Genomic DNA, 15,414 nt, shown 5'->3' with positions numbered 1-15,414 from the left:
GAAGGATTAATGTAGGATGCCAGTTTCTTGAGAAGTCAGCACTGAAAATTGCTGAGTTTTCTTTGGCCCTTATTTGCCTCTGTCTCCTATAGCTACCTCCTTCTCCTGGGCCTCTGCCTTAGGGTTTCCCATCTCCCCTCTCCTGGGAAGCCGACAGCCGAGGCGGGAGGTGGTTAAGCCTTCTGGTTCCTCTGCAGTGGGGCCATCTGTATTTGATCAATCCTAGCAGAAAGGAGGGGAGTGGGGGCTTTAAAGAGAATGTGAAAGCATTCCAGAGTAGTGAGAGAGACCCAGAGATCCAGAAAGAGAGAAGGCACCGCCCCCTACCCCGCCTCCAGAGCTAACCCGCAGGCTCAAGAGGAAAAGACGACTGCCCTCTGCTCTGGCCCCACTCTCCCGGCTGCCATGGGGCCCAGCACTCCTTTCCTCGTCTTGCTGCTTCTGTCGTGGTCAGGACCCTTTCAAGGACAGCAGCACCACCTTGTGGAGTACATGGAACGTCGACTAGCTGCCTTAGAGGTGAGGGACTCTTTTCTAGTCCAGCCTGGAAGGATTTTACATCTCCTGTGGGTTTTCCCTGTTTGTCAGGGATCTGGGGATAACACCACAGGGCTCTATAAGAATCTACACAGAAGGCCATCTTTTAATAAGAAGATCCTGAAAAGTACAAGCAAGCCCTCCTTTTCCCCACACAGAGCAATTCCAAAGCAAATATACCTTTGTGTTTTATACTTGGGATTGTATGAGATAAGGAAACAGAGCTAGGATTGTGGGAGGCATCAACGTAGAGCTGATAATTCTGTTGCAATTGGGAGGCCCCAGAGAATTTGCAACTTCCCGCCTTTTAAAGTTTGAGTCTTGTAGCATCTTAATTCCCAAGAGGAGGATTGTGAGATGGAGCAAAGACCCTCTTTTCCTCTTGCACTGAGACTACTGTAGAGGCTCAGATGACTCGGTAGCACTGCCCACAGAGAAGGCAGGCAGGAGGACATGGAGTGGGAGATAGGGCCTAGGTGAGTATGAACTGTGCTCTCTGCACATTTAGCATCACTGTACATCTGGTTCCCCTGTCTATGGGGGCTGACAGGGATGTTGAGACATGACCTGAGTTTGTGCTCCTTTTCTCATTTCTGGCTTCCCTAGTCAGGCCTCTTCCTGCCTGGGAATTGTACCCTGACAGCCCTCCCTCCCATTCCCCCATCCCTTTAGGAACGGCTGGCCCAGTGCCAGGACCAGAACAGTCGCCATGCAGCTGAACTGCGGGACTTCAAGAACAAGATGCTGCCGCTGCTAGAGATCGCTGAGAAGGAGCGAGAGGCGCTCCGAACTGAGGCTGACTCCATCGCAGGGAGAGTTGATCGTCTAGAACGGGAGGTTGACTATCTGGAGACTCAGAGCCCTGCTTTACCCTGTGTAGAGGTTGATGAGAAGGTGACCGGAGGTCCTGGGACCAAAGGCAAGGGCAGAAAAAATGAGAAGTATGATATGCTGACAGGTTAGTGATCTGAAGGCAAGCCCTAACGTTTTCAGAACCTGTATTCTCCCTTTTGTCTCCTCGTCTCAGTCCACGTGGTTCTATTTTCTGGAGTCTGGTTTGCTGAGAACTCTGTAGTGACAGGCCCATGAGAGGAGAATTTCTGGGGGCTCAGGCCTCCGTGGTCACCTGTCTTTCTTTCCCAGTCCTCCAAAAGTTCACCCTGAATTAAACATCTAATTCTCACCTGTCTTTCCTTTTCCCATGCTTTTTTTCTTCTTTCCCACCAGACTGTAGCTACACAATCTCTCAGGTGAAATCAGTGAAGATCCTGAAGCGCTACGGTGGCTCAGCTGGTCTGTGGACCAAAGATCCATTGGGGCCAGCAGAGAAGATCTACGTGTTAGATGGGACACAGAATGACACGGCCTTTGTCTTCCCGAGGCTGCGTGACTTCTCCCTTTCCATGGCTGCCCGGAAAGCCTCCCGAGTCCGGGTGCCCTTCCCCTGGGTAGGCACTGGGCAGCTGGTCTATGGTGGCTTCCTCTACTATGCACGGAGGCCTCCTGGTGGACCCGGAGGGGGTGGTGAGTTGGAGAGCACTCTGCAGCTCATCAAATTCCACCTGGCAAACCGAACAGTGGTGGACAGTTCTGTGTTCCCAGCAGAAGGGCTGATCCCCCCGTACGGGCTGACAGCAGACACTTACATTGACTTGGCAGCTGATGAGGAGGGCCTATGGGCTATCTATGCCACCCAGGAGGATGATAGGCACTTGTGTCTGGCCAAGCTAGACCCCCAGACACTGGACACAGAGCAGCAGTGGGACACGCCATGCCCCAGGGAAAATGCCGAGGCTGCTTTTGTCATCTGTGGAACCCTGTATGTCGTCTATAACACCCGCCCTGCCAGTCGGGCCCGCATCCAGTGCTCCTTTGATGCCAGTGGCACCCTGAGCCCTGAACGAGCAGCACTACCTTATTTCCCCCGCAGATACGGTGCCCATGCCAGCCTCCGCTATAACCCCCGAGAGCGCCAACTCTATGCCTGGGATGATGGCTACCAGATTGTCTACAAACTGGAGATGAGGAAGAAAGAGGAGGAAGTTTGAGGAGCTAGCTTTGTTTTGTGAATCTCTCTCACTCTTGTACATTTATTGTTGTTGGGTGCTGTCATGTCCCACCAAGTTTCTGCTCATTCTCCAAACGTGGGCAAGGTGTGGTAGATCCCCTATTTTTGACCAACAGAAGCAAAATTCTCAAAGCCCTTTAGTTCCATCTGGAACTCTATATCTGAGCAATTCTCCTAGCACTGAAAGAGTGGCAATCCCAAGTGGTTCTCTTCCACTCTCCTGTCCCACCTCAACAAGTCTCAACCCTGTTGAAGACAAGCCAGAGCTGGAGAGTTCTGACCCCTCCGATGGAGACAACCCCATGGAGCAGAGAACAGAATATTTCTTACCTTCAGTGTGAGTCGGGAAGAGGGGAATAGGAGAAGACAACTTTCAACTCTACCCACTCTCCCTCACTTGTCTTCCGTGCTTTGAGGAATGGGGTTTCCACTGCCATCATTGTGTCTTGCAGGATTTTGTATTAAAAAGAAAACCCACTGCACCTCTCCTGTGTTTGTTTGGGGTAACCCTCAGATCAGATTCCTTCCCATGACCCTCCATTTTCCTCCTTCCAGCCTGTTCCCACTCCTTTAGCCACATAGAAGACTTGGCTGGCCCCCCTTCGCTGAGGGAGGAGGGCCTTCTCTGGTTACAGATTGTTCTGTGAGGCGCCTGGGGAAGCAGTAGAATCCCGCCACTTCTGGAGCCTGGCAAAGGTCTCCCTCCACACCCACTGCCATCCATAGCAGCCTTCCCAGAACACTGGTGGCACCATGCCTCTGGCCATGACAGATTGGGGCCCAGATGCAGAGCATCCAACTCCAGTTCTCAGAGGATTTTGAATCAGAAAATGAACTTTAAATAGAAACCAGAGCCCAGAGTGTGTGTTTTTTAGTAAGAACTTTAAGTCTCACCTCTGAAGTGGACTGCCGCCTGCCTGCTCCAAACCCCCACTACCATCTCCTGCAGTGGGCTCTTCCCCAGGCTGGGTTGCACAATTGTTCTTGGTCTGAACCTCTCCGAATTTCCTGCTGCCACAGCGTCTGCGGTTTGGCTGGGAAGGAGAGACAGTGACCATGTCCCAGATGTTGGTTTTACCAGTTCCCCAACTTTCCTGTTTTCCATCCTCATCACTGCCACCCACCCACCCTCATCCCAAACCTGGCTGAAGTCTGTCCATTAGTCTAGGAAAAGTAACCCTTTCTGGCCTCTTGCTTTGGGTTGTAGAAGGCAGTGTGGAGAAGAGAGGAGGGGAAAGAGGGAAGAAAGCACGGAGATTCTGCTTTTTGGGAAGTTTACCTTAGGCAGCCCTGGGAGTAGTCCTCTTGGGTTTTTTTTTTTTTTCCCCTTTCCTAATTGGGGGAGGAGGGAAATAGGAACTCAGTCTGCGCCCAACGTACAGCCCTCCTCCCTGGCCCAGGGTAGGGTGGATCAGTCAGGGGCCCCCTGTGCCTCCTTTTGTCTTCTTTTCTTCTTCCCTCAGGCAGAGCTGCTCCTGACATAGGTTGGTGTGGAAGGGGAAAAGAAAGGCAACAAAGCACCTCACAAAAGGCGCTATTGTGGGGAGCCTCAGGATGGTGGGGGCTCTCTCCCATTCAATTCTCTCCTAATGTGTGGCTGGCAACTCTAATCACCGCCTGTCAGCCCATAGAGGGGTCTGCCCACGGAACATCTGGCTCCATCTCAGGGCGCACAGGGAGGAGGGTAGAGGAGGGAGTTCTCAGTGGAGGCCTGGAGAAGAGGGGTCCAGGCTGGGAGGTGGGTGGCAGCATGGTGCTGTGACTCTGTGTGGGTGTGCGTGTGCATGTGGGTGAGGGGTGCTTGTCTGCTTCCTAGTGTGACTGTGTGTCTGTGTCTGGTTGTAAGTTACCAGCGGGTGGAGCCATGTCTGGAATTATCCTGACATAGCACCAAACATTGGGAACAGCTTTCTGATGACCTGCAGAGAGAATGGCTCTGAGCTTCCTTCTGTGTGGAAAGGACATCACTGTGAGCAGTCAGTATCAGTACAGCTTTAAAGTTTTGTCAATTGCATGAAAACTGGGTCCTTGCACCTGAGCTCCATGTGCATGCTTTGTCACTGTGGCATCTTTCTTTGCCTGAGTCTTCAGTTCTACAACCCAAAACCAGAGGCTAGAAAGAAAGAAGCAAATCTTTTTCTTTTTTGGCTTAAAGTTTCTCTGGAAAAGTTCACTCAGACTTCTGAAAGGGCAGAAATCTCTGGGGCCTTGTCATTTATTACTTTGAGCTTTTCTCTTTTCGGCTCCTCTACAATAGCTACTGCTATTTTGGAAGCATTTATGGAAGGTGAGTGGAACTGTGTGGGCAGATCCAGTGAACTATCCAAATTCATTAAACTAAATTATCTGCTGCTTCAGGAGACTGAACCTCAATAGCTGAATCCTGTCACCTTAAAAAAAAAAACCTCCCCACCTCTTCTTAGGCCCTCTACAGCTCCTCAGTTGACAAACAGTTATGACCTCTGGTTTGAGTTGAACAAAAGGTAGTGGAAGACAGGAGGCACTACTAGGTAGGGTGTGTGGTGGGGGTTTGCTAAGAGCACAAAGAAGTTCCACATCTACCTTCATTGTGGGGCTGCCGAGGCACATGTAGGGTGTGTGGTGGTGGTTTGTTAACAACACAAAGGAAGTTTCACATCTATCTTCAGTGTGGGGCTGCCGAGCCACACTAAGAACCTGGAAAACTGCTGTTGTCAGCCAGGCCATGTGGCCCTGATGTTGCTTCTCTGTTATATGTCAGGGTTAAAAAGGATACCCTCATCTTCACCTTGGCGCCTAAAGTTTCCTACCCTTTCAAGCTCTCTTTGTTCTCAGTTTTGTCCCTCCTGATTTTCATCTTAGACTCTGCCTGTCCAAGAAACCAAAATGTTCTTCTTGTTCATCTGAATCAAGGAATTTGAGCCAATGTTATTAGAGCCCTGGAAAGCAGGGGAGGGGTGGCCAGAGATGTCAAGAATGAAGTTGTTGGTTCAGCTGTCGGCACTTCCTCTGGGGTTGGGCTCTGGGAAAAGCAAGAACCAGAGCTCTCACCTCCTCCTCTTGCACATTCACACTTTCTGGATCCTTCCCTGTCCCTCCTATGGGTGCCCCTCCCTGACAGTCCCCTGCTACCACTCTTTATTTTGAGAATTGCTACTAAACTGCCCTGGTATTTCTTGAAGTCTTCTGGTCTCTTTAGGGTGTGCTGTTCTGCCTTTCTGTGGCTGCATTTGCAACGTATTTCCAGAAAGCAAAAATTCCAACTCATAGTGACCCCATGTATCACAGAGTAGAACTGTGCCCCATAGGGTTTTGAAGACCTTTTGGAACCTCTCTGGTGCAGGAGGGGTTTTCTAATTCCTTTAGTCCTACTGGCTTTAGCTCCTGTCAGCAGCTTCAGCCTCTGCTGGCTCCTCTGCCCCCACAGACCGAAAACAGGGTGCCTCCTCCCCTCCTCCCCCAGCCATCAAGACTGGTAAGCTTTCTTATGCCTGTTCTTAAACTTCGGCTCTCACAGTGCAGAGTTTTAAAGATTAAACCTTTATTTATATATTTAATAGCACCACAGAAGAGTTCTAAATGTGAAAGTCAATGTATTGCTTTAAAGGGCAGAATGAGAAAGTAAACATGAACAACTCTCAGCATTCTCTTACCATTACTTGGTTTCTGGAAGTACCCAGAGTTGGGCACTGTGAGAAATAGCTCTCAGGATTAAGAGGGATCTTGGGGGTAGCAGACTGGCAGAACAAAAGGAGCTCAGAGGAGAGGAAGAGACTAGTTTGACCAGCTAGACTCTTAAAATAAGAATGCACCCATCATGGAAATAGGGGAAGTTCATGGGAAGTTGATCTGTTTACACTGAAATGCAATCCATACCGAAGGCTGTGCTCTTTGATCTTCATCAGTAAATGTTTTAAGTCCTCTTCACTTTCTGCAAGCAAGATTGTATCATCTGCATATCACAGGTTGTTAATGAGTCTTCCCCCAATCCTGATGCCACGTTTTTCTTCATAGAACCCAGCTTCTCAGATTATTTGCTCAGCTAACCTTGTCGCACACCTTTCTTAATTTTAAACTATTCAGTGTTCCCATGTTCTGTTCGAACAACTGCCTCTTGGTCCAGGTACAGATTCCTCATGAGCATAATTAAGTGATCCAGAATACTCATACTTCGCAATGTTGTCCGTAGCTTGTCATGATCCACACAATCGAAAGCCTTCGCGTAGTCAATAAAGCATAGGTAAACATTTTTCTGATATTCTCTGCTTTCAGCCAAGATCCATCGGACATCAGCAATAATATCCCTTGCTCATGGCCTCTTCTGAATCCAGCTTGAACCTCTGGAAGTTCTCTGTCAATGTATGATTGTAGCCGTTTCTGTATTACCTTTAGTAAAACTTTACTTGCAGAGTAAAAGAAATCGATGATTTCTGCATTCTGTTGGGTCACCTCTTTGGAATGGGTACAAATACGGATCTTTTCCAGTCAGTTGGCCAGGTAGTTGTCTTCCAAATTTCTTGGCAGAGATGAATGAGTGCCTCCTGTGCCGCCTCACTTTCTTGAAAGATTTCTATTTTTATTCCATCAATTCTTGGTGCCTTGTTCTTTGCCAATGCACCTTGGACTTCCTCCTTTAGTATCATTGATGCTTGATCATATGCTACCTCTTGAAACGGTTGAACATTAAACCATTTCCTTTTGGTACAGTGACTCTGTGTATTCCTTACATCTTCTCTTGATGCTTTCTGCATCATTCAATAATTTCCCCAGAGAATATTTCAATAATGAAAGTCGAGGCTTGAATTTTTTCTTCAGTTCCACCAGCTTGTGAAATGCTGAGTGTGTTCTTCCTTTTTGGTTTTCTGATTCCAAATCTTTGCACATTTTATTGTAATATTTGGCTTTATCTTCTCGAGCTGATCTTTGAAATATTCTGTTCAGCTCTTGTACCTCCTCATTTCTTCAATTTGCTTTAGCATCTCTACGCTGGAATTTCAGTGTCTCTTCTGACATCCACTTTGACCTTTTCCTTCTTTCTTGTCTTCTTAATGACTTCTTGCTTTCTTCATGTATGATGTTCTTGATGTCATCCCACAACTCTTGTGGTCTTTGGTCTTTAGTGTTTAATGTATCAAATCTGTTCTTCAGATGATCTCTAAATTCAGGTGGGATAAATTCAAGGTCATATTTTGACTCTCGTGGACTTGTTTTCATTTTCTTCAGCTTCAGTTTGAGTTTGCATATGAGTAATTGATGGTCTGTTCCACAGTCTGCCCCTGGCCTTGTTTTGACTGATGATGTGGAGTTTTTCCATCATCTCTTTCCACAGATGTAGTCAGTTTGATTTCTATGTATTCCATTAAAACATTTACTGATGAATATCAAAGAGCACAGCCTTTGGTATAGATTGCATCTCAATGTAAAGAAAACAAAAATCTTCACCACTGGACCAATAAACATCATTCTTATCAACGGAGAAAAGATTAAAGTTGTCAAGGACTTCATTCTTCTTAAATCAACTATCAACACTCACGGAAGCAGTGGTGGGGTACCCACAGTTTCTCACAGACACTGTTACAGCAGTTTTAGATTCGTGGTCAAAGAAACCGAGCCACTCAGAGAGATGAAGCAGTTTCAGATTTTATTAAGCTGGCTGACTCTGAGGAGCTAATTCCTCCAGATTCTGAGCCCCGAATGGAGGGCAACACAGGCCTATATGGGGTCAGAGTCCGGGAGGGGCCAGGCTGCATACCTGTTTGAGGGCAGGGGGAAAACCAGGGGATTGGTCTCATTTGGTGACCTGATTAGCATTTTAGCTTGCCTCCTGGGTGGGAGAGGGCAGTGAATGATTTTTACCTTTACCTGTTCATTCCCCTCTTTGATGCCGTTGGGGCCTTTTCCCCAGGGGTTCATCTATGTAAGGAATGGTATTTGGTATTGATTTGGATTGTTGGTGCCCCTTTTGATTGATTAGTTTTAATGGCAGTTCCCATGGCCCTGAGTGCTAGTGGGAGGACACATGGACTGATTCAGTAAATTCCAAATAAAACAGGACCCCACCCCACCCACGAGGCTCTTGAACCCTGTAAAGGTGAAGAACTACCCTCCCCATAGGCTCTGTGGGTTCCACCCACTCCAGGTTTGCATGGGGACATGGACAACTGTCTGCATTTTTAAAGGTCTACTGCCAGATTCTGGTCATCTACTTGTATGCAGCAGTTAGCAAAATTAACCTTCTCACATACTCCTCCTCCCTCTGCAGCCAGTAAGTAGTTTAGGGCTAATCTATTTTGATAGATGGCATTTAGTATCTGGGTCTATTGACGTACTAGAAGGGTTAGGACCACCTCAGTTCCATTTGTTATAGATTCAGTTACCTAGGAGGGTGTCATCTCTTTTATAGTGACTATAGAAGAGTAGCATGGTTACTGTTTTGTCCACCTTGGTGGTGTGAGTGTATAGATTATACAGATTTCTCCCTTTCCCACACCCTAAAGTCTAATTAAAATGAGTCCCACGGCAGATATCCTCATGCTTTGGCCATGCATAGATCAGCCGGGTCCCAGTTTGTGGCTGAAGCAGGGTAGGTTGTATGTCTCAGTGTTAACCTTGTGAGGGTTGGTAGGGTCAGTTTCAGCTTCTCATGGAGACAAGGCTTTCTTCAGCCGGCTGTGGTGAATGCAGGTGGAGACTCCTACATTGGCTGCTGGGCTTGGGATAATTTCTTGTTCCAGCCCTCAGTAATCTTTGTAGATGCTTCTGGATGCCCTCCTGAAAGGAAAACAAATTAGATACATTTATTACACTCTGAGCTAAAGAGGCCCAAATGTTTTTCATCCCATTGAAAGGGATGAAGTAATGTCTTAGAGTCCCATTGTGTCCAAGTTGAGTCCAGCTAACTTGACAGCTGACGGGGTGGCTAGAAGGACTTCCCAGGGTCCAGTCCACTTTTTCCTAACTGGTTTTCAAGTCCGTGTCTCCATGCTCTGAGCAGAATATGATCTCCAGACTGGAAGGAATAAGGTTACTTGTAGGGAAGGAAGCAGACCTGGGAAGAGCAATTTTATAAATAATAGAAAGTGTGTGGTGGAGGTGTTATGCATACCACTGCACCTTTAAACCTTGGCTGAGGTCAGGTAGAGGGTAAGGGATGCTGCCTGGGAAGGTTTACTGTATACAACTTTATAAGGGCTCAATTTAAGCCCACTTCTGGGGGCTATTCAAAACTGGGCTAAGGCAACACCTGGTCCCAACGTAGATAAATTTCCTGACAGTTTTGTCATTGTCTCGTTAGTGTATGTATGGTTCATTTTCTCGAACCTCCATGTTGAATGCAATCTCCATTTAATCTGTAGGTGTTAACTGTTCTGTTGTCACTTTGGACACTCTGGAAGTCCAAATTTGGAGGTAATCTCCTTCAAGAGGATTTTCATTATTTCTGAAGTTCTTAGTTCTGGTGGGGAAAAACCTCTACCCAATCAGAAAAGGTGTCTACAAAAACAAAAGCAGAGAATATTTAATTTCCCAGCTTGGGGCATTTGCATGAAGTCAACCTGTTAATTTTCAGGGGGTTGTTTACCTTGGTATTGGTGTAGGACAGCCTGTCTTAGGATTGTTCTTGAGGCAGTTAACAGTCAGAGCTAACCTCCTGAATGTTGGTTGTTTTTTTTTTTTTTTGAAAATGTCTTGTTCTAGTGCCAGGACCTAATGAACCAAGTCAGGGCCTCTTTCCTGTAGTGGGTCATCTCATGGGCTCATTAAGAAGAGCAGGGTCTAGTTTTCACAGGATCAGAACCATTCTATTAAAAAGCATTTACCTTTTAGCTTCTAACTTCTCAGGACTGGAACAATTTCATTGTCATCTACTTTTCATCCTTTAATCCCTCTCTCCAATCCTTCCACCTCAGTTCTACTAAAGTCCTCTGGGTACACATTCAGTTTTTCTTGCCAACATTTCTAATGCCCTCATCAGTGCAATCAGTTCAGCTTTTTTTTTTGTTTCATCTGAGATCCCCGGCAGGAGGGCTATTGCTTCTACCCAGTCTTGTAAGATTACTATTACACACCCTGCTAGCCGAGACCCTTTTTCCATGTAACTACTTTTATTCACAAACAACATCTAATACACCAGATACAGTTAAACAGGTCAGGTTGGCTGGAAAATACTTGGTCAATGATTTCTATACAATCATGATTCAGCCCTCCAGTTGCCACATCAGGGGAGGATGGCAGGTTTAGTTGCCCCATAATTCACAGGGTAATATTCAGATTGTCCAATAAAATAACCTGGTATTGCCTGTCTGTCCTGTTGTGAGTCATAGGCTTCTCATCTTTAGCATCAGGGAGACGGCTTGATGGGAACGGGGATGAGCTGGTCAGAATGAATTTCTCAGCCTCTTTTCTGAGAGGATATTGGTTTCTGTGGGGTGGTCAGTTTCCAAGCTTCAATCAGACCTCGGCTGGGGATGCTTGTTGGCTCTCCCCGGAGTTCTGCTAGTCCACACGGGGGTTTACCTGATTGTCGATCTCCTCAGGCCAATGTGACTGGTTTCCTGAGTCTGAATCAGTAATTGCCAGGCATGTTCATGAGGGACCTCCATCTGCAGACTTTTGGCTTCAGAAAGCTGTTTGAACATGCAACCCTGGAAGCAGGTCCTGGCCCAGTAAGGGGACCAGTCAGTTATTTTATTTTCCCCAATGAAGCAGTCCAGGGGTTTCAGGAAGAACTGGGCCTCAGGTTTCCCTGAGATCTCAGTCACCATCACTGTCCCCATTATTATTTTCAGCTGAGGTCCCATGGGCGGGGGCAATAGAGGTGGCAGAGGTTCATGTCAAATCATCCTGGGCCTCTTAACCCCTGACAACGTTAGTCTTCTGCAGACAATAAAACTTGTTCAACCATCTGTTGAGTTTGATGGCTTTTTCTACCAGATCCTCCCCTGAGATTTGGGCTTTTTTTTTCAGTGTCCAGGTTTTTGCATAAGTACATTGGTCCTTGCTTAAGGTCCTGGTTCCTTGCCGGCGTCCTCCCTGGGGTCCCACAGGCTTACCTCTAGTGGTCTTTAGGAGGACAGTTACGGCCTGAGCTTTCTCGTGCTTTTGGCTGTTAAATACCTCGAAGGTGGTGTCCACCAGTTGGGATGGATTCATGCCAAATGCTCTGTCAAATTTCTGCCGTTTCTTTCTAAAATCCTGGGTGCTTTGGGAGATAAAAAATCATGTTAACCATTCGGATATTTGCTGACTTGTCAGGATCAAGGTCTGTGTACTTACAGTAAGCTTGGTAGATTCATTTAAAGAATTCAGAGGGGTCTGAGCTCAGTTGGCTTCTGCTGAATTGCTTGTACCATGTTCAAGTTTTTTTGGTTTAGGAATTCCCTTTTTCAGACCTTTGAGAATGCACCTTTTATAGTGCTCCAGTGTAGAGTAGCGGCTGCGAATTGGGCTGCAAATAGCAGGGTCAGCAATTTGAAACAACCAGCTGTTTCGTGGGAGAAAGACAAGGCCCTCCACTCCCGCAAAGATTTATAGCTTCAGAAACCCTGCACAGGGTCACCATGAGTCAGAACTGCACATAACCATCACCACCACCAGTCGTGGCAGGCCCATTTAGATTTTAATTTGTGTCAGCTAGAGGAATTGCCTTATTTGGGGAAGCGTCCTGTTCAGGATTTTTTGTAATGTTGATCTTATATCCTGCCACTTTGCTGAATCTTCCAATGAGGTCTAATAGTTTTTTTTTTTACTGAGTCTTTGGGGTTTTCTGTGTAGTGGATCATATCGTCTGCAAACAAAGAGAGTTTTACTTCCTCTTTGCCAATTTGGATGCCTTTAATTTCTCTATCTTGCTTTATAGCTCTGGCTAAAACTTCAAGCACAATATTGAATAGGAGTGGTGATAAAGGGCATCCTTGTCTGGTTCCTGTTTGCTGAGGAAAGGCTTTCAGTTTCTCTACATTAAGAGTGATGTTAGCTGTTTGTTTTGTTTATGTATGCTTTTGATTATGTTGAGGAATTTCCCTTCAATTCCTACTTTATCAGGAATGGATGTTGGATTTTGTCAAATGCCTTTTCTTCATCAATCGATATGATCATGTGGTTGTTTTCCTTTTTCTTATTTATATGGTGGATTATGTTGATTGTTTTTCTAATGTTGAACCATCCTTGCATCCCTTTTATGAAACCAACTTGGTCATGATGTATTATTTTTTTGATGTGCTGTGGATTCTGTTGGCTAGGATTTTATTGAGAATTTTTGTGTCTATGTTCATGAGGGATATTGGTCTATAGTTTTCTTTTTTAGTGATGTCCTTCCCTGGTTTTGGTATGAGGGTTATGCTTGCTTCATAAAAACTATTAGGGAGTTTTCCATTCTATTCTATATTCTGGAATAATTTGAGTAGAATTGGTGACAGTTCTTCCCTGAATGTTTGATAGAACTCACCTGTGAAGCCATCTGGGCTTGGACGTCTTTTGGTTGGGAGTTTTTTGATGATCTGATCAATTTCTTCTTTTGTTATGGGTTTGTTCAAGCTTTCTACTTCATTCTGGGTAAGTTTAGGTAGGTCATGTTTTTCTAGAAATGTATCCATCTCTTCTAGGTTTTTGAATTTGTTGGAGTACAGCTCTTCATAGTAATCTGTTATTATCCTTTTGATTTTGTTTGGTTCTGTTGTGACATCATCGCCCATGTGGTTTCTAATATGAGTTATTTGTGTCCTCTCCCTCTTTTGTTAGTTTTGCCAATGGGTTTGTCAATTTTATTAATCCTTTCAAAGAACCAGCTTCTTGTCCTGTTGATTCTTTCTATAGTTTTTCGATTTTCCTTTTCGTTTATTTCTGCTCTTATCTTTATTATTTCCTTTCTTTTGGTGACCCGAAGTTCCCTCTGCTGGTCTGCTTCCAATTGTTGAAGATGCTGTGTTAATGTGTTAATTTTGATTCCTCTTTTTCGATGTGCACATTTATCTAAATAAGTTGTCCTCTCAGTACTGCTTTCGCCGTGTCCCAAAGATTTTGGTATGTTGTGTTTTTATTCTCATTTGTTTCTAGGAACTTTGTGAATTCAAATTTAACTTCTTCTTTTACCCAGTCGCTTTTCAGCAGGGTTTCCAAGTATTCAACTTTATTTCCTTGGTCTTCTTACTGTTGATTTCTAGTCTTATAGCATTGTGGTCTGAGAAGATGCTCTATAGAATTTTGATGTTTGTAAATTTATGGAGGCTTGATTTGTGACCTAACACATGATCAACTCTGGAAAATGATCCTTTCTCTGTAACTTTGTCGAGTTTCTCTCTGGTTGTTTTCTGCCTTTTCGAAAGTGGTGTATTGAAATCTCCCACTATAATTGTAGAATTATCTATTTGTTTCTTCAATTCTAGTAAGGTTTGCTTTATGTATCTTGGTTCTCTTCCATTGGAAGCACACATATTTATTATGGTTATGTCGTCTTGCTCAATTGTCCCTTTGATCATGAGATATTGTCCTTATTTGTATCCTATGCTGGTTTTTATCTTGAAGTTTACTTTTTCAGAGATTAGTATTGCCACTCCTGCTTGTTTATTATTGCAATTAGCTTGGTAAAAATTTTCCCATCCATTAACTTTTAGTCTGTTTTTGTCTTTATGTGTAAGGTGTGTCTCTTGCAGGCAGCATATTGAAGGGTATTGTTTTCTTATCCATTCTGCCACTCTCTGTCTCTTCACTGGAGCATTCAACCCATTGACATTCAATCTAATTATCAATAGGGATGAGTTAACTATTGCCATTATGTTACTTTTTTGGTGGTGCTGTTAGCTCTTTTGTTCTGCATGCCTTCTTGTGTTGGGCTTGTGTTTTTTGTGCTATTTCTTGTCAGTTTGTTTTTAGTTTTCATGTTGGCTTGTTCTGCTTGGAAGTTCATTTTCATGGTAAGTTGTGGAGTATTTACACTCTTTGGATTTACCTTATAGTCTACTAACTTATCTCTCTCATTAAGAAAGTCCATTGTATCCTGTAATTTACCTGGCATCCTCACCACCTGGATCTTTGCTGCTACGTTTGTCCCTACTTTGACATTGATATAATTTTGATCTTCGGTTGACCTCCCTGCTCCCTTGAGTTCGTTGTTGTAGTCTTGTTCTGTTCTGGACTCTGCTATCCGTTGACTGAGTGGCAGCATCAATGGGCTCAAGTGCAGCAACAACAGTGAGGTTGGCCCAGGATCGGACATTGTTTCATTCTGCTGTGCATAAGGTCGCTATGAGTTGGTACTGACTCGATGGCACCTAACAACAACAATGACTAAACTGACTCCATTTTCTTTAGCTCAGTAGATCCAAGCTATCAATACTTTTTTAATCTGTATGTTGAGCAAATAATATAAGAAGCTGGACTGTATGAAGAGTATTGTGGCATCAGGATTGGAGAAAGACTCCCTAACAAAAACCTTGCAGATGCATAAAAATATTCAGATGACACAACCTTGCTCGCTGAAAGTGAAGAGGACTTGAAGCACTTACTGATGAAAATCAAAGAGTGTAGCCTTCATGCAAACATACCCATGAATGTGGTGGAACATACAGGGAGCAAAATTATGTGGATATCTTGACATTACCAAATACCTTGAGAGAATGAATATCTGGATCTGAGGACACAGGACAGTTTTAGGGGACACCATGGTTAATTGGCATAACATAGTCCATTTCTTACTTTGGTGAGTAGTGACTGGGATCTAAGAACTCATGAGTTGCAATCTAAGGTGCAACTATTGGTCTCTCTCTGTCTTGAGGAAAGAAGAGTGATAAAAATTGAAATCGTTTGGAAACAGTCTAATGGACTAATGGACCAAG

General features: G+C 44.9%; 1 protein-coding gene across 1 annotated transcript; it reads left to right on the top strand.

The window, feature by feature from the left end:
* Positions 1–405: 405 nt before the first annotated feature.
* OLFML3 (olfactomedin-like 3) lies at positions 406–2,631 on the top strand. Its single transcript, XM_006865890.1, has 3 exons — positions 406–519; positions 1,210–1,495; positions 1,765–2,631. Exons 1-3 carry the CDS (start codon positions 406–408, stop codon positions 2,583–2,585), a joined length of 1,221 nt encoding a protein of 406 aa, XP_006865952.1. The 3' UTR covers positions 2,586–2,631.
* The last annotated feature ends 12,783 nt before the right edge of the window (positions 2,632–15,414 follow it).

The sequence above is a fragment of the Chrysochloris asiatica genome, unplaced genomic scaffold, assembly GCF_000296735.1.
Source record: "Chrysochloris asiatica unplaced genomic scaffold, ChrAsi1.0 scaffold00085, whole genome shotgun sequence".
In the NCBI taxonomy this organism is placed as follows: domain Eukaryota; kingdom Metazoa; phylum Chordata; class Mammalia; order Afrosoricida; family Chrysochloridae; genus Chrysochloris; species Chrysochloris asiatica.
The sequence above is the reverse complement of the archived record's forward strand: the minus strand, read 5'-3'. Positions and strand labels throughout refer to the sequence as shown.